The sequence below is a fragment of the Peromyscus leucopus genome, chromosome 5 (genome assembly GCF_004664715.2).
Source record: "Peromyscus leucopus breed LL Stock chromosome 5, UCI_PerLeu_2.1, whole genome shotgun sequence".
NCBI lineage: Eukaryota > Metazoa > Chordata > Mammalia > Rodentia > Cricetidae > Peromyscus > Peromyscus leucopus.
The window spans coordinates 63,193,034-63,220,206 of NC_051067.1; the positions used below are offsets into that span (position 1 = coordinate 63,193,034).

At 41.4% G+C, this 27,173-nt stretch overlaps 1 protein-coding gene across 3 annotated transcripts in view; it reads left to right on the forward strand.

Moving 5' to 3' along the window:
* Positions 1 to 27,173, forward strand: part of Camk1d (calcium/calmodulin dependent protein kinase ID) — a 410,836-nt gene that overhangs the window by 261,316 nt on the left and 122,347 nt on the right. For all 3 annotated transcript variants that reach the window (XM_028891816.2, XM_028891804.2, XM_028891812.2), the window contains exon 3: positions 5,396 to 5,470. In XM_028891816.2, the coding sequence (XP_028747649.1) occupies positions 5,396 to 5,470 (75 nt within the window). The remainder of the gene's footprint in view (positions 1 to 5,395; positions 5,471 to 27,173) is intronic.

Below are 27,173 nucleotides of genomic sequence, written 5' to 3' on the forward strand. Positions count from 1 at the left end.
GTGAGGGATGAATTACTCAGTTGCTTGACTCACTGAAATACTAGTTGAGAGGGAGCGTTCATAAAGTAATGTCTTCTCAGCCGTTTCATTTTGGTTTGCCCCTACCATCTGTGGCTCCTCTCTGGAATGCTCCAATGGATATGAAAATTAATCTCCTGTCAGCACTCAATTAAGACATAACAGGTTCTCTGTTCTGTACACCCAAGTTAGGCATTGTGGCCTTTACTACAGCCTACCTTTTTGGCTAGGCTAATTCTTTGTACGTGGCTGAGTCTTTGTATATGGTGAAATGGTTATTAACTGTTGAATGACTAAATTCTTGGGCCCAAACAGCTTTCTTGGTCCAACTTCCAAAGATTGCCAGGACTGTAGGTGCCAATTTCTAAGCCCAAGTGTGATAAGATTCAGTACATCAGAAACATAAGAGTCCCAGGGACACTTATACTACATATGAACAACACTGCAATGTCTGGAACATATTTATATTTTTAAAAGTGTGTGTTATTTTCTAGAGTTTGAAGGTAACTGTGACTCCATTATTTTTTTTAGTAGCCCTCCATGTGGTCCCATTCATCTCAATTTCCTATAAATCTAGGCCCTGACAGTCCAAATTCATGTGACTAAATGGAAATATTTATGCTCTTAAGGAGGAAGAAATATACACAATACATACTGTCATTGATCATATTCCCTCATGTACAGTCTATAACGTCAATTCCACAAATATCTAAGACCTTGGCTGTTCCAGTTTAAGCTCTGGTTGTTTCTTTGGTGGCATGATTTATTTAATATAGTGCTATAACTCATTGCTGATACGATTTTACTTCACTTTACAGTAACTATTGCTGACAGATAAGTAGGCGCCCTGCACGGGTGGCCAGTGAAATGTGAATTTAGTGTAATTATTTTTAGCTCCCACAAACAACCACATTAACTAATAAGAGCTGCAGAAATAAAAGCAAAGCATTGCCACTCCTTGCTAATTATCTTCTTTTCTTCCAACTCTAATCAAGAGAAGCCTCTTGTTCAGTCTACCTTTTAGCTTTCTTTTTACAGAGGAAGCCATCTGATACCTGGGAAAACAATCCCTCCATTTTCCACAAACTACATATGGAATGTTGTATCTTGTTGTTTAGTGGCAATGACCTTTAAATATCATCCATCCATTCAGTAAGCAAATATTTATTAAACAGGCCTGTTACAGGCACAAGAGGGGAAACAAGTGAGTCTTGTGAATCCACTTCCAAGGGGCTCACAAGAATCTGCATGTTCTGTCTTGTCTTTAAATGGTTTATCAGGGATGTCAGCAAAAGGCATGTGGTAAGAGCTAATTAGCTCATTGAGGAATGAAATAGTTCTTCCTCATATGCATTAAATAAAAATTGAGCTTGACATTCTGAGTAGAAACTGCTCTTTGTGGGTAGCTCTGAGAGCTAGAAGGAATCTGCTTCCTTCTTGGGCTGCCTTTGTTGGAGACTTTGATGCTCTTTAGCCAGCAACATCTACATCTTGGTGAGAAACACAGACCCACTAAATCAAAATCTGCCTTGTCACCAGATCCCCGGAGAATGCATTTTTGCACTGAAGTTCAAAAATTCCTGATCTAATCCCTTTGTCTCTTTTTGTGTATACATTGTCTGAAAATGCAGATTGCTGGACTCCACCTTGGCTTTGTATTATCCAATCAAAGCCTGAGAATTTGGACATGTGCCAAACTCCTAGAAGATTCAAGGGCTGCCAGTTGAGAACTTACTTTGATCATCCTTGGTCATGAGATTGTCCTTGTAATTCCCTAATACCAGGGGATATCAGAAGGAAGAGGAAATAAGAAATCTGACTATCCAGATAGAAATGGCTTGCTTAAACATGTATTGTTTTTAAACTTTGAGATGAAATTAGCTTGCCTACCCACTAGTTAGTTCACTTGGGAAACTGAATTTCCTGATGGGATAAATGTGAACTCCAGTGAGAGTGATCAGACTGGTTTTCCTTTGCCTGCACTGGATTCATGAACATGACCATGCAACTGTTCTCTGGGGTATACTGGCTGTCAGGAGGGATGGACCGACACATGGGTGGCTCTTTAGACTAGTCTGCAGTTCCTGCATTGAGACAACAGAAAGAAGTTGTGTGCTACTCAGGGTGTTCATCCATTTGATGTGCAGCTATGTGAGAAAATACAGTATTGAGAGATTTGGTCCATGGCATACATGTTCAGCCACAGCATTCAACCCAGTGTTACTAATTGTGGGCTTCTAAGGCCTTAGGAATGGTGGAGAGAAGAGATTGAGGGAGTAATAAGTTGAGAAATAGGTTTGGAACAATGTGGTGGCGAGTCTTCAATGTCTTATTAAGGAATTAGGATTCTATCTGTCATTTTTTTTCCTTGTCATGCTGGGGACCAGCCTCAGCAGTTTCGGGGGTCTGAAGAATGGAATACCTGGAAGGCACAGTAACGACTAAAAGACAATGCTTGTGCAAGCTGACAGATCACATCAGGCTTCTGCAGTTGCTAAGTAGCTTCTCTGCTACAGTTTCTTTAGCGTCCCTAGCTTCTGCTTTTGCCCTGGTAACCTCAGTTTTATTATCATAAGCAAGGGGGAACAGAAAGAAAAGGGAAAATCACTCAATACAAAATGTTCTCATGATTCCAAAGATTATTCTTAGAAAATCACCAATATATTCTTCATTATCTTTTACTAAACACAGGAACTATACCAAACTTAACACCAAAGCAAGCATAATCTACTTTTATTATTAATGATGATACAATCTTCTGAGCACTTGACCCAGAGGATAGCAACATGCAATTTCGCAAAAAAGATAAAAACAAGAACAGTAGTCAATGTACCAGACAGTTATTTCCTTCTCACACAGCCTGCTCTGACTTCAAGACCCCTACGGCCGCCTAGGTTCCTCCTCAGCCCTCTGCAAACACCAAGGCCCGTGACTAGTGGGCCACAATGACCTCAGACAAGAAATCTGTCCCTGCAAGTCAGCAACTTCTGTTCTTCTATATCCCAACAATTCCAAGGAAGACCTGATCCAATTTTTAGAGATTCCATGAAAGGAAGCTCACCTTTCTTGGCAGCTCTTTTTTTTTTATTCTTTTTTTAAAAATGTATTTATTTATTAAATTACACTCAGGATATTAATCACATTTGTGGTATTCATAGATTACATTCACAGTATTCATTCAATTATATATATATATATATATATATATATATATATATATATATATATTTAATTTTAAATGTTGAATGCCATTTCTTGAAGGGGTAGGAGGTCTTAATTACAGGCTTATAGCACAATGGGAGAACCCCGGAGGGCAGAAGTTCGATACTGATGTTTTACAATCTTGCATCTAAGCTGTTAATGCCCATTATTCAGGATACACAGACAAGGAACTTACCTTAAGCATTCAGGAGGGTGGAACCTGGCAGGGAATTAGCATTGGGAGGATATCAAGGTCAAGGTTCGTAAGCAAGGCAACAGTTATCCAAAACGGGGGCCCTTTTATTAAAAAATGAGCTTCTGACTTAGGTTGTGTGGGACATCAGCAGGTCACCTTACTTGTTATGGAGACGCCTGCCCAGGCCACACAGGTGCTCTGTCTTAAGTTGGTGAGTGCCCCCCAGGCATTACCCGTCTCTGAATACTCATTATCATACTGGCTCAATTGTGTGTGAGCTGCATGGTTAATTGCTGCCAAAGATCTCAAAGTGGCACTAGGCTTGCAATCTGAGTGTTCGATACAGAAAAGACCAACAGAAGTCCTATCTCACCCATAGCCAGTAGGCTAAAGGCAACTGAGCCATTCCCTACCTTATCGGGCCATACTGTACGTTGGAGTCCTTGTAAGATAGTGTCCCAAAAGCAACTGGAACTTGAGTTTATAAATTTATAATTTTCAAAGCCAATTGAGATGTATATAACTACTGAATTAAATTTATCATGCCCAATAGAATGAAAGATTAACTAACTGTAGTAGCTACTTTTATTGCCAGGGTCTCTACTGTGCTAGCTGTAGTAAGCAATTATGAAATGGTATTCCCAGAAACAGTAGCAGCAGTGTGCGCCATTGTTATAACAGCAACAGTGGCAGCAGCAATGTCAGATTCTCTTCTGGATCGTGTGGACATCCACTGGCATGGATACAACTCCAGGAACACGAACCGCCAAGGCCCGTTTTTCTTGATCCAAGCATGACTTTGGCTGACAGCTCTTCTGGAGAATCCAATCTCATGGCTACAGTTCCTAGGCTTACATTAATGCTTGCCAAAGCTGGCCATATTGGGCTTTCAATCTCCATTGGCATCAGAAGGGTAGATTTTTCGATGACCCATTAGGTCTCTGTCATGTTGGGCTTCAGCAGCAGCCACAGGGTGCATTCAGTGCTCAGGAATCCAAAGAGGAACCTCATTGTCCTGAGGAAAGACATAAACCAAACTCCAGGGCCACACCAATACTAGATCGGGTCTCCTCCACGTGCTAGTAGAAAGATCCTTCCATCGCCCCAGAGGGTGATTTGCAACAGGAGCCCTCCAGTGGCAGCTCTTTTTAATCTAGGAACCCAATAAAACTTGTAGCAATCACTCCATCAATTGCCATATTGTCTCCACATTCCTTCAGGAGGAATCAAAAATATCTGGATTAAAGTTGCCATTTCCCTTTCTTGGTGGAGGCCACCATTTTCCTCCTTTTCTAGGTTCCCACACTTTTAGTTTGTCATCCCATCTATATGTTACTCCATCCATAGTCTTAAGCCAATACCCCTTAGTGTCTCAAGTTTTACACAATGCCCTTGGAATATCCTCAGAAACTGAATTATTCATCATGGCCAAGTTGAGTCCAGTGTGTTGAAACACATCATACCATGTGCTATAGTTGACCACACATTTGGTACAGTTTATTCAAGCCTGAAAAGCTTCCCCAGGCTGCAGTTTTTTTCCCATGACCTGCATAACTGCCTTAACCCCACCCTGGGTGATCATCTCTGTATAATTTCCTGTGAAATGTACTTCAATCCTTTCCTGTATCACAGAAATCACCATTGATCTAGGAACACAGAACATGAAGATCAGATAAAAGAAAAAGACTAGTATTACAAAGAAGTATTTATATGGAGGAGGACATGACATGTGCATACCATAAAGCATGACCTTGGGACATGCAGGCATTTCTGCCTTGGCCCTCTAGAGGCATGCTAAGCAGAAGATCCAGATGGGAACACACAAAGGGTTGATGGTCCACAATTTTGGGTCTCCTTTTCTTCAATCTCTGCTGGCAGCATGTCAGCCATCTTATATGCCGTTACCGGCATTGTCATGACCTTTTTTTCCGAGTATAATTGTCCTTACCGTTGTGTGTGTACTTTCTTTTTCACTTTTAGGATTAAGCATGAAAACATTGTTGCCCTGGAAGATATTTACGAGAGCCCGAATCACCTGTACTTGGTCATGCAACTGTAAGTACCCTGTTGTATGAATGCTGAGGGGTGTGAATGCCGGTCCCCAAACAAATAAATGCTGTGGGCTGTGTGTGTGAGGTGACAAGAAATGATGAGTCTGTAGGGCTCTGGAAAGCAAAGATCATCCTTATACAGGGCACCCATCCAGGCCTCTTCAGACCTGAGCAGGCCCGTTCTGTGGCTGTTGAATCTCACAGTTGGGCTCCATGCTCCTATTGCACTGTGCCTCTATGGCTGTCTCAAGTGCCAGGGCCAAATGCTGCCTAAAGACACTTCAGTGAGCCAAGTATGAGGAACACATCGCTCTCATCTCTAGGACAGACTCCCACCCCATCTTCATTTCTAGGGATGCCGGGGGAGGGAGGCAGATGGCAGCCGAGTGCTCTGCCCCTTCCCTTCTCTCCCTTTGGTGGATAGTCACACTTGTGACTGCACTGGGGATCCATGACAGACACAGAAAAGGAAGGTATTACTGGAGTCAGATGGTGACATTGCCACCTCCATTAAGTTGTCCCTATAATCCACAAACACATAGGATTTCCAAGACAGGGAGGAAGTGAGAATATCAGATAGAGATGACTTACAGCATATTGTTTTTTAATTTAAGGTAAAATTATCTTTCTCACTACATAAATGCTTTACTTGAAGTGTGTGATTGTTAGGAATATCTGTTCTGTGTTTACTAGAATTAAATATTAGGAATCTCTCAGAATGTTAGGCCATCTCCATGACCTGAAGAAGTAGATGCTGGGACACCACATTATTGAGTCCTGAGACTGAGAAGATTGTTGTTGAAGATCAAAACAGAGACAATGAATTTATTAATGAGGTTCAGACTTTGACTAGCCAAAGATGTGCAGAAGAAGTGGTGGTTAGGTAGGCTAGGGAATGGGTTTTCATGTTTTCTCTTCCTTATGGATGTTTGTATAACTTTATCTCCTAGTGATCATTTTGATACAAAGAAATTGTCCCAGAAATTCACTTTTTTATTATTTCACTACTTTTAAAATATTTCCATGGGTGGTAGTATTTTAGATAAATAATTTAGAAATGTCCCAGGTGGAAGTGTGTCTGATTTTCTTTGACATCAACAGTAAGTCAGGCTAAGTGGCTGTTTCATTGCTTAGTATAGTGGGACTGCCCAGTTACCCAGGAATCTTTCTTAGTTCTCTGCTCTTTTGTTAGTTGTAGATACTGCACATTTCTGTTTTTTTCCTTTCCTAACTAGTAATAATTCTCCCCAGATTTAGAGACAGTCCCTAAGAACGCTTCTGACTTTGTTTTGTATAGTGTCTCCTTTCTAAAGATATAAATGAATCATTTTCAAATATTGATTGCCTAGTAGGAAGAATATAACATTTTGGTGATGAGCAAAAGTCCCATAAAATGTCATCTGTGTATTGAGCTGCATGACTTTTTTTTATTATTGGTAATGTAAAATGACTAACATCAGAGCCAGAACCTCAAGGTCTTTGCATTTATTTACTCCAGGGTTGTGTGTATGGAAATACACCACATATCACTTTTAGTATCCCAGAGATGGAAATCTCATCTGTGCCACTGACTAGCTGGGTGAATTTGGGCAAATGACCAGGCCTCACTGAGGACCAGTTTCCATAATGGGCAAAGAAGAAGATGGCAGTGTTTACTTTAGAGATGGGGTGGGGAATATGTGAGAAATGGTCATGAAGAACAGGGCCTGGGTATGTGCAGGTTTCTTTATGGTCATCTGTATAATTTCATCAGAATGTCTCTGCAGATGCTCTTCAAATTTTAATGAGAAGAAGTCCAAACAGACCTCAGTTTTGCTTCTCCGAACGGCTTGATCATGTGCTCACCAGCAGAAGTGTATGTAAAGAGGAGTTAGCCCAAGAACAGCCAAGGGTCCAGAACAGACCCAATTGTAGACCAAAGCCTGGAGAGTCTGTGATTGGCACAGATATCCCAGTCCCATTCTGTGTTTCTCAGTTGAGAATGTCTTCTCTTGGTGGCTGCTAGAGGAAGTGTCATTAGCATGGACCACACTTATGGAGACTTCTTAGTATCTCAAAGAGGAATTAGGCAGGAACCAGCCTACCTTTGGTGGGAGCACTGGGTCGTTGTGTTAAGGAAATCCAGCACAGAATCCTTTTCTAAACGTGATGGATGTTTGAATTACCTAAAGAACAAGGCTGTGCATCTTCACTGTTCAACAGTTTAGAAGCACTGGATATGCCAATTACAACATGTTAACTTGTACCTATTCATGTTTCTTTGGTTTTCATTACTCTTTTAGGAATCAGTTTTATTGAAATGTAAATCACACAGAATATATTGCATTCAATTGAACTGGATGTCTCAGGGATGAACATAACACCACTATGTCTGATCCTCCCCTAAAAGATTCCTTTCCTTGTATCCCTTTCAACTTCACCATGGTCCAATCAATGATTTAACTTTCACGAGAGTTTTTTTTTTTAATTCTAAAATATAGAAATGGAATAATATAGTATGCACTCATTTGTGTCTGACTTAATTCACTCATAGGGATATATTCAGTGCCTTTGCTGAAGAAAACTTTAATTTTTCTCAACTGCTTTGGTAGCTTTGTCAAAAATCAGTTGCCTTGGGCCAGCAAGATGGTCCAGCAGGTAAAGTGCTTGCTGCCAAGCCTGACAACTTGAGTTCAATCCTTAGGTCATGCATGGTAGAAAGAGAACCAATCTCACAAGTTGTTTTCTGAACTCCACAAGTGTGTGTAAAACACACACACACACACACACACACACACACACACACACACATGCACACACGCACACGCACACACGCGCGCGCAAACATGATGAATGTTTTAGTTAAAATATTACTTGATCATATTTTTGTACTCATTATTCTATTCTCTGTATCTGTCCTTGTGTAAATATTATATAATATCACAGCTCCAAAGGACATCTTAGAACTAGGTGTACTTTATTCCTATATTACATTATAATGCCCTTTTATTGTTTATTATTTTATAAAATGACTTTGGCATTCCTAAAATAGATTGTTCATATAAATTTTTAAATCAAATTTTGAGACTTGTTTGTAGAAATCTTGTGTGGAAATGCATGGAATCTAAATACAAATTTGAGAACAATTGACAACTTGAATTTGAGCTTTAATTCATAAACACAACTAGTTTCTCTATTTAGGTCTTTTATTAAACTTAGTCTACATTTTACAGTTTTCAGCATGTGGGCTTTAATATCTTTGCTCAGTTTAATCTGAAATATTTCATTTTATTGGTCCTGTTGAAACTGGGTGTTATTTCATTATTCTAGTTGCTTTCTAGTGAGTAAAAGACAATGAACTTTTATAAGTGATCCCCATGGTAGTTCAAGTAGTTATTTTGTTTTGCTTTTCTGTACTGATTCTTGCTCATTCCCAAAAGAATTCTATGTAGCAAAACTTTAATAATTTAGCTTTAATTACCAAGTATATTTTAAGGTAATATTATATCTTTGAAATAGCTTTTGTCATATATTTTGGGGATTCATATGAAACAACTCTGATCTTTCCTCTCTTCCATGATCTAAATGAAATGTTTTTAAAGTAGTGACAAAAGAAATAAGAAGAAAAAGCAATGACAGAACCCCTGGGTGTATCAGAATACAGTATTAGTGGAAAGATTTCAACTTGCTTTGGGAATTTGTAGACTGTGTGATTATTTTGTCATTGGATTTGGTTTTGTTTGCCAAGATCTGACAGCATTTTACTCCTGAAGCCTGTGGTGTGTAAGTTTTTGGGTCTGGATCAGTGGGAAGTGGTTTTGTTCTTTTGGTTTTGATTGCTTGTTTGTGTTTGCCTTCATTTTTGACTCACTTGGAAAGTCCCTGATTTTTGAATATGTAGGATTTAGAATACAACATCTAGGAGTACTGGATTTCACAACATTTGTGCCAGAGAGGGTTTTAGTTTCCTAGGAAACATCACCCTCAGCACCGAGGCTCCTCAGCACTCTAACTCTATTGCTTTTATAATTACTATCTCAATTCTGAGGGTGGGGTGTATTTGTCCTATGCTGCTACAGGAAAGATTAATTGTTTAGGGTATATTTATGTACATTTTATTTGTGTTTTTGACAAATATATTTATTGAGAATGCTATTTGGGGGATAATCTTCTATAGATAGTAAGAGACTGAGATCTCACTGATATAATTTATAGATGAAAAGTCAGTTTAAGTTTATTTCTCATCTATCTTTGGTTGCAGACTCTCAGTCCTGTATTTGGAAATGATAAAAGGCCACCCCCTTCACTTTTCCCCTTTACATCTATAGTGGGTTGAATAAACTGCAAGGTGACACAATAAAGTATACATTTAAAGGGCTGCAGAGATGGTTCTGTGGGCAAAGTGCTTGCCATGAAAACATGAGGACCTGTGTTCATATTCCTCAAATCCACATAAGGCTAGATACAGCAGCACACATCTATAATCCTAATGTTCCTACTGCAACATGAGAGATGGAGACAGGAGTGTAGCTGGATTTTCTTTTACTTTAGCCCCACATTGGAATGCCAAAATGTTGATTGTTTTTTATCTTTTTCTTTTGGGGGACCTACCATCCAGCTCCCAAATAAATCATACACAGAGGCTTATTCTTAATTATAAATGCCTGGCCTTAGCTTGGCTTGTTTCTTGCCAGTGTTTCTTAACTTTGAATTATCCTATCTACCTTTTGCCTCTGGGCTTTTTCCTTTTCTTCTGTAAATCTTACTTTCACTTTTACTCCATGGCTGGCTGTGTGGCTAGGTGGCTGGCCCCTACTATCCTCCTCCTTTGTCTTGCTCTTCTCTTTTTTTGTCCCAGATTTCTCCTTCTATTTATTCTCTCTACCTGCCAGCCCTACCTATCCTTTTTTCTGCCTCACTATTGGCCATTCAGCTCTTTATTAGACCTTCAGGTGTTTTAGACAGGCAAGTAACACAGCTTCACAGAGTTAAACAAGTACAACCTAAAAGAATGCAATAAATCTTTGCATCATTAAACAAATGTTCCATAGCACAAACAAATGTAACACACTTTAAAATAATATTCTGCAACACAGGAGAATTCTTGTAGCTCAGATATTCTGGCATACACCTGCCTCAAAATGGAAGGCAAGACCCAACATCAGAGATTTTTCTCTGACCTTGACACAGCATCATGGCATGCACACACACACATTCATAGACACATATACATATTTGCACACTTATGTATACACCTAAACAAATAAAAGAATATATTAGAAGTATATTGGAAGTACTTTTGTAGAAAAAGATACACATTGTATTGTTTTTGTGCTTTACTGCCTTTCCAATAAGGCTTTAGGTTCCATACAAGGGTACCTCCAGAATCTCTCTCTCCAGCCTAGAACTACTCAGTAGTTTCACTTTGCTATGTGATAAGTACCACTGAAATTTTCCACAAGATCTGTTTATTCTGGTGTCTGTCTCATCTTAGTAAATGGCAGCCCCCTTCTTCCAATTTCTTAGACTCAAAACCTGGAATCATACTACATTCATCTTTCTCACCCAACAAACTTACTCACTCAGTATTACTAACAACATAATATCATAGCTATTGCCCAGGCCCAAGAGACTTGACTTTCTTTCCCCAACCTTACTACTGTACTGCTGTCTTAGTGTGTGTCATAGTTAGGGTTTCTACTACTGTGAAGAGACCCCATGACCAAGGCAACTCTTAGAAAGGAAAACATTTCATTGGGGTGACTTACAGTTCAGAGGTTCATTATCATTATTATCATGGTGGGAGACATGGTGGCACACAGACAGACATGGTGCTGGAGAAGGAGCTGAGAGTTCTAAATCTTCATCCAAAGGCAACAGGAAGTGAACTAGATACTGTACATGGCTTGAGCATATATCAGACCTCAAAGCCCATGTCTACAGTGACACACTTCCTCCGACAAGGCCTTACCTACTCCAACAAAGCCACATCTCCTAATAGTACCACCCACTATGAGCTTATGGAGACCAATTATATTCAAACTACCACAGTGTGCTAGCCAGACTCTTGATGGAGACTTCTAGCCCCAGTTTTCATTGTCTTTACAAGGCTTTACAGCAGCCCCTAGGACTGTATCAGCCCTGACACACTATAAGCCCCTGACCTCTTGTCCCGCCTCTCACTTACTCTTTCATTCAGCTGCATCCAGACCAGATCGCTGATTGTTCCTCAAGCAATCTGAGCTTGTGCCACTGCCATGACTTTGTCACAAGTGGAGATTATCTGTCTGTCCGTCCGTCCATTTGTCCATCTATCTATCTATCTATCTATCTATCTATCTATCTATCTACCTACCTATCTATACTTATTTTGTGTGCACACACATTACATGTGGAGGTCAGAGGACAACTTTCAAGAGTCATCTGTTTCGCTCCCATCTGTCTGTCTGTCTGTCTGTCTTTACTTATTTTGTATACACACATGTTACATGTGGAGGTAGAGGACAACTTTCCGGAGTCTCCTTCCGCTGTGTGAGGCCAGCGGTCTCAACTGGGTCTCAGGCTTGGTGGCCAGCCCCTTCATCAGCAGAGCCGTCTCTCTGGCCTTCCCTTAGATCTCTTAATGCTCTCCTGGAATTCAGGGAATGCTCGGATTTCTGCTAGATGCCATTCTTTAAAGCTATTTCCCTAGCTCATTTGTATAAATTCTCTCCCTCAACTCCTACTGTAGACATGTTGATTCCCTATCTCTTCCCCCAACATTATTTCTCTCGTTAACACTTTTCACCCTCAGAAAAGCTAACTTCTACTTTGTTGCCTGTGAGAATGGTACTCGTACACTGTGTGGAACACTTAATAAATATTCGTTCTGTACTCAAGTTTCTCTTCAGATCATACAAATCTTTCACTTTTTAAATATTTCTTCAAGGGCTAGACAGATGGTTCAGTGGTAAAGAGTACTTCTTACTCTTCCAGAGGATCTGAGTTCAGTTCCCAGCACCCATCCTGGGCAACTCACAAATACCTGTAACACCAGCTTCAGAGGATCTGACACCATCTTCAGGCCTCTGCAGGTACCTGCACCCATGTGCATATACCCCTCCATACATACAAACACATAATTAAAATGAAATAAATCATTAAAAATAATTTTTCAATTAACATCCTATAGAAAAGGAATGATGATTAAGAAATATATCTATTTTTCTTAATCTTTACAACAAACTTTGGAGGTTGTATGTTATAATTTTACATAGAAAAACCAAACAGAGAGAATGAATCATGTGATTAAGGCAACAAGTAACCCATCATGTACCCTTGACCAATGTAGTATAATATTCTAATAATATTTTCTAAGCAAAAAACTTGTGGGTACTATTAATGTGAATAATTCAGTTTACCTAGAAAGCCTTACTAATTATGATTCAGTAAATATTTTAAAGGCATGGAAGAAAGATTATTTAATAATAGCATAAAATTTTACCTGAAAAATCTCATTCTATTCACAATTACTCTGTTTTCCCCTTATATAATTAAAAAAAATGACTATGAATGGATGAATGATTTTTGTCAATATGGTGATTTACTTTGTTATGCTTATTCTAGGTGAGATGCAAACATTTCTAATATTTATTTCATGCCATGATAGCATTCAAATATGTATAATATAACCAGATACCTACTGAGATTGAAAACCTAAGAATTAAATGCATATTCTTTGAAGAATATTCATTTGGTTCCCAAGTAGCCCAGGACATGAAAATATATGCAATTTCCAAGAGAAAATGTGTTTTATCTACTGTGCTGGCTTGTGTATGAAGCTGCTTGAACAGTTCCCTATTTGGGGGGTAGGGTCACCAATGTTAGCTTTCATGGGGATATTGTATTCATAATTTATACACTGTGTTCCCAGAAACATTTTTAATTAGAACACAAATTATCACTTTCAATAGAAAGCCTTCGGTAAGTAGCCAAGCATAATAGTGAAGGAAAAATGTGTTTCTGAATATAATACCTTATTATATTTACATATAAATTACTGAAATCTTATCTTTATTCACCACAGACAGTTAATTAAGAACTCAGTAGGCCTGTAGTTTCTGCTCAATATTGGGTGGGTAGCTAGGAGGTTTTATGGCATAAGACATAGATGATCCTCTTTAGCAGCTGTCTTTATAGAGGGGTGATAACCTGCCATGACTGCTTTCTTTCAGAATTGTTCTCTGTGCTCTGAGAGGAAGCACCCTGGATGGAGGGTGATTAAGAGTTAGGCAGATGGGTGTAGGGCTAAGAGAGGTGGCTTATGCTCCTGGCAGAAGATCTAGTTCAGACAGAAGTGTTATTGTGGAGCCTGGAAGCGGGGTGGGGGTGGGGGAGGGGGAGACACAGACTCTGGTCTGTGAGTGGCTGAGCCTGCACAGAGTTGAACCTGTGAAGGGCTAAGTCTGTGGAGGGGTGAGTCTGTATGAGGTTGACCCTATGAGGGACTCTGTCTATAGAGGTTCATATTTGAGGAGTTTTGTCCTTTGCGGGTTCAACTTGGCTGGCTTGGGGGGAGGGCTGTGTGACATCTTGGTAGACAATAGTATCTGGAGACTCTGGCAGATGCCATCTTGGTACTTCTGACTACTGCTGCCCATCTGTCACCCACCAGGATAACTGATGAAGAAATACTCCTGGAATAGAAAGGCTTCGAAAGTTGCAAAGACAAAAATCAAATGGTCCAATATAATCTTGAACAAGTGTTATTAGAGTCAACTATATGAAATTTCTAGAACATAGTCACGCTTTCTTTCATCTTTTTAAATTCATAAATTTATAGCTATAAATCTCTTTATTGTCAGGACTTGGGGCTGAACCTAATTCCTCAGTCTTATTAGATAGGAACTCTACCACTGAGCTATATTCATCCCTAAGCCCTATAAACATCTTTTAAAGATTTTTAAAAAATCAATTCTTATGTGTATGTGTGTGCGCCTGTTTGTCTACTGTGCCCTGTGCATGCAGTACCCTACGGAGGCCAGAGGAGAACACTGGATCCTTGGAAATGGAATTACAGGCAGCTGTGAGCCACCCTCCGTGGGTGCTAGGAACCAAACTAGGTCCCCTGCCAGAGCAACAAGTACATTTAGCCACGGAACCATCTCTCCAGCCTCAACATCTTACATGGCTTTTGCTCTGTGCCATACATTTTGGTCATTGTGTTTTCATTTAAAATTTTCTGTTTTCCTCATGATTTCTTCTGTAGTCCACTGGTTGTTTAAGAGTATTCTGTTTAGTGTCTATATTTCTGAACTTTCTACTTTTCCTTCTGCTGTTGATTTCTGGTTCCCATCCCTTGCGAGGCAAATGGATGCTTTGCGGGATTTCAGTCCTTTTAAACTTTACTAACACTTGCTTTGTGACCTACCTACGGCTCTGGAGACTATCCTGTTTCATCTTGATAGAAGAGTGCTTCCACCGTTGCTGGCTGAGATGGAACTCCTGTATCTGTCGGGTTGAGTTGGTCTGCAGTGGGCAGGACCTGTGTTCCTTTGTGATCTTTTTGTTGACGGCTCCTATTGTCATGTTCCACTTACGACTACTTCATATATTTTAGAATTACAGTCTTCACTCCTGGTGTGTTTGTTTTTTATTTTTTGTGCTGAATTAACTCCTTTGGGACATATACTGTCATTTGTCTTGTAGGAGGTTTCAGCTTTTTGTAATCATGCTTAAATATATTTTTTACTTTTAATATATTTTATGGTACTATTTAAGATACTATATTCCCCATTTGACCCGCTCTATGTGACAAATATCTTTGACTACAAGTTAATGAGATCCTAAATTATGCACAACTTTAAAATGCCATAACTCTTTTGGGGGATGGTGTTCTGAAGATCATACTCATGGCCTTGCGTTAGGCAAATACTTTACCACCAAGCTGTAATCCCATAGCCCCAGATAAAAATCTTACCATTATAGAAACCACTACAGGATCTTCTAAAAGTATCATCTGACTACTAGGACTTACTTTTGAAAAGCCATAAAAGTGGACAAAGAGAAGAAATGGGCTTAGTCTACAAAGCATCGATTTCATTAATTTATTTACTTACACATTGCACAGATAATTTATTTCATTTAAGCATTCATGTAATCATTGAAAATCAGCAGGCTCAGACTTGTAAAATATAAAAATCTAGAAGGAATCACTGCTGACATTGTTGCTTCCAATTCCCTAGCAGATTGAAAACTTGGAGTTAATACAAAGAGCACCTGCACCATGATAGATTTCAGAGTGTATTAGATTAGACATTCTAGTCTGCCATGTTCCAGGACTGCCATTCTATGTGACAGCTTAATCAACGGAGCAGAGATCTGCTCTGATCCAACCAGTTTCCTCATGCTGTGCAGATTCAATGTATGGATTCCTACTGAAGGTGTTTTCTCATAGTGTTCCAATTTCTAAAAAGCTTCTGCTGGGCTCAGGCTTGTCAACCCTCTATTCTCTGTGCATCACAGCACTCTGAATGTGCCACAGTGCCACACAGGCTTCTTAATGCTCTGTGTCTGTCACGCAGCCCTCCTCTGCACCCCAGCACCTCCATCTGGCTACCTTGTCACCCTTCATAAAAGCTGTCTGCTCTGGTAGGCATTCTCTGCAATTATAGAATTGTACCATCATCGAGGAAAGTAATTACTGCATGCTCTAATCACCCCCTCTAGACTGTATGATCCCAGAGACCAGGTCTTAGAGAACTTGTCTCTTTCTTGAAATTCTGTAACCTTCATCTGTACTTGTTATTACAAATCACCTCATTCGTTCATTCATTCATTCATTCATTCATTCGCTCACTCAAGAAGTATTTATGGAGCCCCATAATATGTGTCGTTTTATTAGCTGGGGGGCTATAACAATGAATAAGCATTCTATGCTTATGAAGCTTATATAACAGGAGGAGAAAGAGACAGTAGTCAAGTAGCATAATAAGTAAGTGAGTACACAAGGTACTGCTAAAGTCTTTTGAGAAAAATTATAAGGGAGGATAAAGCATGCTTGAAGGTGGGTGGGTAGTTAGTGCAAAATGGCATGGTGACACTTGAATGTAGACCTGTAAGAGGTGAAGTGGTGCCACAGGACCAGGCCTGCCCCAGGCCTGTGATCCGTGCAGCCAACCAGGACCGGACCCAACCTGGGTCTCAACCCTTTTCTTTTGTCATCCAAAAACTCTTAATCATTCTAGCCTTTGAATGTGCGATTCCTAAGTGAAGTCAGATTTGACAATGGGGCTTGTGTCGCAAGAGACTGGGTACAAGTGCATGGGCTTGGGTCAGCTGTGTGCATCTGTTTTAATCACTTTTCTGTGGCTGTGATGAAGTACATGGCCAAAAGCAGCTTAGAGGAAAGGGCCTGTTTTAGCTTACAGAGGCGATACAGTCCTGATGGCAGGGAGGGTGGCCACTGGGACTGTGAGGCTGACCTGGCTGTTAAGAAGTAGAGAGATCACATTTCATTCACATGCAGGAAGGAGAGAGAGAGGGGGAGGGGAGGGGAGGGGGAGGGGAGGGGGAGGGGGAGGGGGAGAGGGAGAGGAGAGGAGGAGAGAAACAGGAAGTAGAGAGCCAGGCTCTAAAACCTCAAAGCCATCTTCTAGCGACATACTTCCTTCAACAAGTCTCCAGCTCTGAAAGATTCCTTTATTCCTCAAACAGTGCCACCTACTGGGGACCAAGTACTCAGGTACATGATCCCATGGAGGACAATTCTCCTTCAAACCACCGCAACACCTAATAAGCCCATGTAGAGTGACAAAAGTTACAAAAGTAAAGAGACGTGCCATCAAATAACAAGTAAACCCCATGAAAAGAAGGGAAATCTTTTCTGCCTGCTCTTGAACAAGGAGCCTGCTTCCCTTCTTCCAATGGTAGGATTTGGTTACTGAAAATTCTAATTGGCAGTAGTTGCACATATTTATGGGGCATAGTGTGAGTTTTCTCAATCCATGTATAAAATGTAATGTTTGCATTAAGGTTGCTGGAAAATCCTTAACCTCAAACATTTATTACTTTCATGTTTTGAGAACATTCAAAACCAAGTGTAGTAGCTATTTTGAAGTTTCTAGTTAAGTTTTGTCCACCTTAGTTAGAAGCCATTTCTCTTTTGCAGTCATGCCCCTATCTCCTTTACCCATCCTCTTCTTCCCTTGGTATCCTTCCCTGCCTCTGGTACATGCCGTTGTACTCTCTACTTATACGATTTCAACTTCTTAAGCGTCTACATGTGAATGAGAACATACAGGTTTTATCTTTCCGTGCCTGGCTCACTTTACTTAACAAATTGTCCTTCCCACTTAGCCACATTGCTGCCTTGATGTCCATGGGGACAGCCATATTGTGACTTTCTGATCAGCTCCCGCTGTAGGACTCTGCCTGAGAACTACAGCCTCAGGGACCCCTTTCTAACAGGCAGCCCTCACTCTGTAGTGCTCCACTTCTGTACTTCTGCCTTCAGCCTAGATGATGTCTTCCCAGTTGCCTTTTCTGATGCTTATTCTTTGAGGTTATTGAGAAGGCACTCTTGCCTCTGCCCATAGTCTTCTTATCCAGCCTAGCACCTTCTAGAACCCGTACCCCTATGGTTACTCTCCTGGCACTCTCTCTCCTTCTTAGCCTGATACATCTAATATCAATAAGAATGTAAAATCCTACATCAGTGTCCTGCCTGTCTTCTCTGCAGCTAAGCTGCTAGGGTCCTGTGGAGAAATTTGCATAGTGAGAATTAGACTCAGCCCATCCCCCATGGCTCTGACCTCCTTTCCTGTTCCTCATTAGACTCTTCTGTTTGGTTCCATTTTCCTAAACATTCCTTGCCCTTCGTAAGCTTTCTGCTAAGACAAAGGAGTTTGTCTGTTCAACTGGTGTCAGACATCCTTATAACCAAATCCCCACATTTTGGTTGCATTGCTTAATAAAACAGTTGGAACTTTTTTAGAATTTTATTTTATATGTGTAAGTGTTTTGCCTACATGTATGTGTGCATTGCCCTTAGAGGCCAGAAGGGGGCATCAGATCCTCTGGGAGTGCCATTACAGATGATTGTAAGCAGCCATATGGGTGCTGGGGATCAAATTCAGGTCCTCTGGAAGAGCAACTGATGCTCTTCTTTGCTGAGCCATCTCTCCAGTCCCACAGTTGGAAACTTAATTACTGTGTTGTATTAAGTAACCTCAACAGTAGTATTTGAAGTTAGTAGCCAACTGCAGTCACTGATTGGAACTAAATCTTGAAATACATCCCCATAAAAGAAATGGAACAAATTAAATGATAAGAGCTCAAATACTGTGTATGAATTTTCAAAAATCTATAATTGTACTCTGGAATAGCTTGGTGTGTGGAAACTATCTTGGTGGATTTCTATTTTTTTATTGGATAATTTTATATCTGTCTAGCAATGAGAAAAGATGGAGAGTATGAGAGTATGATTACATTATAGCATTCAACTTAGAGAGAGCATAAGAAAATTGCTAATGGAAACAGTTCATTTTACAAGGTTTATCTTTATAAAGGGTCAAAGAAAGTAGCAAATGCTAGCACCATGATGGGGAGACAGCTAAGTTCATGAAGTGCTTGCCTCGAGTGTGACTTACCCAGAAAGCCAGGCATGGTGGTGCATGCTTGATATACTGGTGCTGAAAGGGAGGTCTCTGGGACTTGATAGACAACCAGCCTCGATTATTTTGTGAGCTCCAGGCCAGTAAAAGAGCCTGTTTTGAAAAAAGTGTACAGTGACTGAGGAATAACACCAGGAGCTGTCTTCTGACCTCCATTCACATGCACACCTGCACATGTGTGTACACACACACCAGCAGTACCTACAAAAAAAAATGGGCTGAATTATTTATATATTTTGGTGGAAAATTTATAAATTAGAACTTGGGTGTGCTGACATATAACCATAATACCAGCACCCCCAAATTCAACGTCTTAGTTAGGGTTTTATTGCTGTGAAGAGACACCGTGACCAAGGCAACTTTTATAAAGGAAAACCATTAATTGGGGCTGGCTTACAGTTCAGAGGTTTAGTCCATTATTGTCATGGCTTGAAGCATGGCAGCATGCAGGCAGACATGGTGCTGGAGAAGGAGCTGAGAGTTCCACATCTTGATCCAAAGACAGCAGGAAGTAAACTGAGATACTGGGCATGGCTTGAGCATATATAAGACCTTGAAGCCCACCCCCATAGTGACTCACTTCCTCCAACAAGGCCACACCTCCTCATAGTGCCACTCCTATGGGCCAAGCGTTCAAACACAAGAGTCTATGGGGCCATACCTATTCAAACCACCACATTCATAGTAAGAGAAATGTCATGAGTTTGAGGCCAACTTGTCCTATATTGTCCCCCAAATAGGTTACGATTTATCAGAATTTGTTATGAACTTACCAGGTACTGCAGCAAGTACAGAGAAAGTATGTTCCAAATTACAAATATTATGGTCAGTGGAAAAGAACAGAAGCATGGTCAGTTTGAAATTCAGAAATCATTAAAATGTGACTTCAAGGAAGATTGTGGATAATATTACAAATGCATAGCAATAATAAATTCATGTTGAAAGAAGGAGATTCTTTCGACAGGGGTGTAGAAATAGTTATTAATTTAAAGTAATCAAAACATGTGAATTCTGCCAAGATGAATTATTCTACTTAGGTGATTTCCTGATAGTTAGATAATTTGTACAAAGAAGTTAAAAAATGTTTTGCTTTAATATGCTTTGTTATAAATTATTCAACTTATTTGAAATAGTTATAAAGTTTTATTTTTTTAAGTTTGTGATCTGGGGATCAAATCACACCAGACCTGTACATGCTCGGAAAATACTGTTACGCACACAGCCTTCTGATTCTTCACTTTTCCTTCTTTGTTTTTATTGTTGTTCTTTCGATATTAAATAGTGTGTGTGTGTGTATGTGTGTGTGTGTGTGTGTGTGTGTGTGTGTGTGTGTGTGTGTGTGTGTATACAAGTGACAGAGAGAAAATATGCCCTGTGGACTATATGGTATCCCAGATGGAATTGGGAGCCAGATAGCTGAGACACCATCTGTGTAATGTTTTTCCAAGGGCCCCTGCAGAGTTAAGACCTCCCTCCAAAAGATTGAAACCATAGTTTCTGCTAACTCTGCCATATTCAACTGTGACCTTTGCACTCTGCAAGTGGTTGAGAACACAAGGTATGACTGGGTCACAGTCCTCTGTGCAGGTGCCAGTGCTAAATGACTCTCGCTCTCTCACCTTTGGGCTTTCTGTGGGGCTCGTTAATCACAACCCTGTGAGTTTGGTCTAACATCTGCTTTCCTGAGAAGATGAGTGTGGTTATCTGGGAGTCAAGGACCAGCCTCCTTATAGAGAGCCTGAGTTCTTCATCATCAATTTCCAAGAATAGCTCCTCTGTCACTGAATTATGCATATTTTTACTCAGAAAAGCCACCCCAGGCTGCCTGGCTGGTGATTCACTGTCCTCCCTGCTCTCTGTCGCAGGGCTTGGCAGAGAGTGGATGGCAGTATGGAGTGGGAACCAAGTCATGACAGATGACGGGCGGGCAGGCGCTCTGAGATGGATTGACTCTGGCTTTCAGAACAGATGAGTGAGCAGTAAAGGGAGTGAGGACTCTGCCGGAAGTTGTGCGGAGATTAGGAGGGCTAGGTGGGACTCTGTCTGCTGCATCCGTCCTTCAGTACATCTTATTTTGTCCTCATCGTCTTACCACGACAGCTGACCCTCTGTGTGCGACCGGAGAGCTAATCCATTCACGATGCGCGTGAAGAACTCCAGTTTTCTGAATTGGAGTCCCAGTAGCCCGAGCCTTGCAGCAGAGCACTGAATAGTGGGGCAGGGTGGGCATGTCTGTCGTTTGTTTCTAAGCTCCTTTGTTAGCCTATCTGGACGTTAGTGTCTTTTACACGCTGGGTGTTATAATGCCATTTATGTCTTAGATGCGATTGAAAATGTTATGTCTGGATAATTACCTCTGTGTGTGCTGGTCTGAGATGACTGTGAGGATACAAGGCTAATGAATAAGTGCCCAGCTTGCCATTGCACATGGTGTACTCTAAATGTGTGTTTTAAAGGAAAGTTACATGTGCGTGCATAGGCCTCTATGGTCGGGAAGAACGGGAGAAATTTATAGAAAACTGGTAGGGACTGATTCTTAGAATAATAATTGGATATTTAAAGTGGGGCAAGAACTTTATTTTTTACATGGTAACTGTTGTGTGTTTGTGTATATATGGGTGTGTGTGCATGTTCGCAGGTATTTACATATGTTCATATGCCTGCACATATATGTACAACCGAGTGCAGACTTAGGCTTGCACATACATTAGAGTTCAGGGGATAACCTCAGATATCTTCCACCTTTTGATAAAACAGGATCTCCCATTGGCCTGGAACTTCACCAAGTCCGCTAAACTAGTTGAATTGTAAGCTGCCAGGGTCCTGCCTATTTCCACCTTTCATCTTGCCCTCACTGAGATTGCAAGTACATGCCTCTGTGCCCAGCGATTTACAGTGCTCCGGGATTAGAGTCATGGCCTTGTTCTTGCAAGGTGAGGGTTTTACGGGCAGAGTCATCTCTCTGGCCCTTGAACTTTTTCTCAGACCTTATTAAATAAGATATGAGGCTGAAGAGATGGCCCGGTGGATAATAGCGCTTTCTCTGAACCCTTGTGAAAGCTGAGTGTGGCCCGCATGTGCCTGTAGCTCCAAGGTGGGGGAGTGGAGAGAGCCAGATCCTACGGGCCAAAATGGTGAGCGGAGCTTCAGCTTTAGTGGGATACAAAATTAGGTGAAGACTGATAGAAAAAGACACCTGATATCCTCCTCAGGCCTCTACATGTGTGCACATGGGCATGCATCCCTGTACACACACATGTGCCTACACCATACACACTCTTACAAAGAAGACAGAAAAATTGGGAATGTAAGAAAGCTCCATTAGGGCTTCTTCCGGGAGAGCATTGTACAAATCCCTTCCGAGGTCTCGAAGAAGCCTCGGTCCTCTCCAGCAGACCACATCTGTCACTACTACCCTCCAAGAGTAGCTATTTTGCTACCGTCAGCCATTCTCACAGTAGCGAGAATCAATTATCACTCTGACCAAAAATAATTCATCTTGCCGGCATAATCAGAACCTAAATCTCCCTCCACAAAGGTGTGATGGAGGGACAGAGGTGGTTCCCCCGATGTGCCGTGCCACGCTGTAAATAGGAGGCCTAAGGTGGCACATTTTCAGAACGGATTCATTTTTAATACCAGCCTTCATGCTGAGCCCTTAATGACTTGGGTCTTTAATTATCTCACTGAGCAGTTTATGTTGATTGAATATGAGTCATTCTCTTGGATCTATTGATTCTATGCTCAGAAAAACATTTCACTGTGTGTTTTGACAAGGTACCTTTTAACACATGTTTATTGTGCTGTGCCCCTCAAAACTGTATCAGAAATGTGTCTCTGCCTTCTCTCTCCTGACTTCTGTACCTGTGGTAGGATAAAGATGCTGTTGGTTGCATTATTGCTTTAACACATGACTGCAGAATCTGTGCTTTTATTAGCACTTAATTTTGTGGCGCCGTGGAATGGTTGATGGATGGTTATGAGTGAGTACTAAATCCCAACTGTGTTATAGTATCCCATGAAAATATAATCACTGAATGAAACCAGTGGCATAAGTGTCTAGCTTAGAAGATCTAAATGGTAAGATGTAGGCTTTATTCTAAGATAAGAAGCACTGTGCATTGTATTACAGGCCTGAGAGTCTGTGACCAAAATATAAGGCCATTTCCCTCAATTCTGGGAGGGAATATCATATATATGATATGCCAAGGAAGTTGAGCTTAACAGCCCCTAAGGTTGCAATATCTGGAATTTTCTTTGCATGCATGGATGCTATGGTTCCAAAACATACTTTCTTGTTAAGGGCACCATTTTCTTCCCTCACAACCTCTGAGGATTGCAGTATACGAGCCCAAGGACAGTGTTTCCGTTTCTATGATTGGCAGGCCTCAGAAGAGCCATACATACAATGGATGAACAACCTGTAAATGCAGGTCTCTGATTTTGAAATTGAGAATAACTACTGCCTGCTCACAAGACATGGATGTGACCGTCATAAACAGTGGAGACTGAGGTGGTAGCTTCATGCAGGCTCTGGTATAAGGCCTGCTAAGCTTCTCATCTTGTTTTGCAAGCTCAGGTGATGCCATTGGCAGCCTTCACCACGGCACTTCCCAAATTCACTCTTTAGTCTCTCTGCAGCTGAGGCCTCTCCTGGTCACTTGGGGAATTCGTTAGTTTATGGCCTCGCCTGGGAGTCCAAGGACCAAGTTCTATTAGGTGTGAAGGCCTGACTCTAAACACAAGTCTGCCTTCATCCAAAAACCAAAACATTGAAAAGAAAGTCAGTGCAGACTAATTACTAATTATTAATCCCGGGTTAGCTTCTGAAAGAGGAACAGAGAAGGAGAATGATTTAAAGAATAACAGCTCAGTAGAGTTTGGGAACCTTAACTTGGCCAGCTTGTTCCTGCAGTCCCTGGGTGGAAGGAGAATTCCTTTGGAGCTCTTAGCTTTACAGGTAGGGGGAGGGGCAGATCCGACCAGAACTTCGAATCCCTTTAATGTCCTAAACCTGTACAACTTTTCTCTCCCAGTGCCCCGCAATGAGTTCTGTTCTTTACAGTTTTTCAGAAGGCTGTTGGTGCTTCAGGGACCAGAAGCACCAAGGTCCCCTCTCAGCAGCTTAGAAAGAGGCCGCGTGGTCCCTGTGTTCCTGCTTCCCACGGTTTGGATGAAACTGAGTTTATGGCCATTCCAGTCACCTGTGCAGTGACTGGGGACCATTAGTTTGTTTCCCTAGCAACCAACTTTCCTTCACTCCTCTGTTCTGGCCCTCTGCTCTCAAGTATTGCTTACTCTTTATTAATCCATTAAGGATACTCATGGACTAACCAAAGTCTCCTCTCAAGTAACTTAATTTCCCTCTTGGCGGTACACCCTGCTTCGTAAGTCTGTTTCCTCCACCCCTCACCCCCAATTTAAAGTCCATTTGAATAGAGAACTCATTTGAAACAGCATAAAGGGCTTGTTTTCACAAAAGATTAGATAGTAAGGACAAGTTTGAACAAAGACTATAATTTACCACTGAAAATGCTCCTGTGCTCAGTTTATTATTAAGAGGGAAACAAAATGAGGTTTTCAATTGGTAAGTTAAATTCTGTGGTCCATTCTGACTCAAGGATCACCATCCGGTGAAAAAGTTTATACAAAGTAAGCTGGATATTGGCATACAGAGGTCTCTCTAATGTACGTGGGAATGGATGCGGATGCATATTTATATTGTTTTATGATTTGGTCATGACCTGTTCACCATCTGATAATCAAGAGTTCTGAGCTCTGAGGATGATCAGTTCTCTGTGATCTTCATAGAGACCTGGTAGCTTTTCCCAAGCTTTGACCTCATGCATGTCTCACATAAACACACTCTTTCCCCCCTCCCCTCCCTCCTCTCTCTCTCTTTCTCTCTCTCTCCCTCCCTCCTTCCCTCATTCCCTCCTTCCTCTCCCTCTTTCTTAGAAACAGGGTCTCTCTATTGCAGGCTTGGCTGGATTAGGGTAGCCTGGGCAGTCTTGAACTTATGATCCTCCTGCCTTAGCTTTCTAAGTGCTGGAAATAGAAGCAGGTGCTCTCGTGCCCTGCTACAGACAATGACAATTGGCAAAAACTAAGCATAGCTCTCATGCATTCAGAACTTACTATTGCATGTGCTCTCTGTGCATCAACTCATTTGCTATCTATGTCTGTAACTAAAATAGACTCCAGTCAGATCCCGTCCTGGCAACAAGTAAGCACCATTGTTTCCTAAAACTGTAGCACCCAGAAGGCCCAGTGCCCGTCCCCGAGACAACAAAGAGGCTGCCTGGCACCTTCCTTTCTCTTTTCTCAGTTACTGAAGTCTGACTTTAAAGGAGTGTGTAAAAGAGCCAAAGTGGGTTGTTCTCCAGAAACTGAGCTGACACGTGAAATAGCAGAGTCTGCGTGACGAGGAAGGTGGTCTCTAAAGACCCGTTAAATGGGCCATTGTATATGCAGTTGATAGAACAGATCAAGGGCACTGGGCATGGTGGCGCACGCCTTTAATCCCAGCACTCGGGAGGCAGAGCCAGGCGGATCTCTGTGAGTTCAAGGCCAGCCTGGGCTACAGAGTGAGTTCCAGGACAACCGAGGCTGTTAAACATAGAAACTCTGTTTTGAAAAACAAGTTAAAAAAAAAAAACAAAAGATCAAGGCACAGCAGGTAAAGCTGCTGAGCACGAGCCCAGCAACCTGATTTCCATATCCAGGACCCACACAGTAGAAGAGAACCAATTATTACAGAGTTGTCCTCTGACCTCCACAAGCACACGCCGGTGTGTCCCCGGAGAACTAATGAATGAGATGACGTGTGTCTAGGACATGATTTATTTTTATTTTCCTAGAGAATATGCATAGGCTGTCCATGCTGTGGACAAGATGAAGAGGAAGAAGGCTTGCCAGAGTCATGCCTCCTGATGGTTGCCACAAACAGTGACAGCCAGTGACACTGATTGCTTTGCACCTGTGGGAAGCACCTCTGGCTTTCCTGTCGAGGTAATTTTGGACCTCACAACTGACATGGTGTTGTGGCGTCACCTTCTATTCCAGAGAGGGACAATACAGGGCCTACAGGCTTCTATCTTATCCATGAAGTTTTTAAAAGGGAAGGTGTTACTTAAACCAAATGGCTGAAGTATTTTCCCTCTGTCACCCATGACTTTTTAAACAAGGTACCTTTAGGTCTGAACACATCAGTCTTTTTTTTTTTTTTTTTTTATCTCCATAGCTCGGTCTGTATCTTTTTTTTTTGGTTTTTCAAGACAGGGTTTCTCTGTGTAGCTTTGCGCCTTTCCTGGAACTCACTTGGTAGCCCAGGCTATCCTCGAACTCACAGAGATCCACCTGCCTCTGCCTCCCGAGTGCTGGGATTAAAGGCGTGCGCCACCACCGCCCGGCTTTGGTTTGTATCTTGATGTAGAGACAACATCTGTGGAGACAACATCTTGGTAATTTGATTACAGAATGTCACCTGTTTGGTTCATAAAGAGATGCCAGTTGCTATTAGTAAATTACATAATGTGTGCAAGAGAAAGGCCCCATCTAGTTACAAAAGTGTAGGGATAGGCATGCAGAACAGGGCTTCTCTCTCAGTGTCACAGACATATGCACAGGTGTGCCCCAGTCTGGTGGTAATGCTAATTCCAGTCAAGTTGACAATAAGGGCTTACTGTTACGCTTAGCATATTCTATATTCAATGGACTAGCCATCATATGAACTTTGGGTTTTATCTCTAGCACTGCAGAAATAATGTTGAAACTATGTAACTAAAATGTGTGAGGTCCTGTGGCAGACAGAATGATGTGGAGTTCCCTTGGGTCTGTTGGATAGGAAAGACATCTGAAGAGGAGATATTTAAGTAGAGCAGAAATCTCCATCCTTTCGTCGGCTGTACACTGGGACTGCCTTTGCCTGTATATGGGAAGAAGGTGTAGCTTTGCAGTGGGCGGGGCCAGGGGGTCTGACACTCCTGCCTTAGCCGGGTGAGTAAATTCAGCATCAGCACTAACAAGCCATGCTCATAGGACACACCTAGACGTTGTGTGGGAAGAATGGCACTT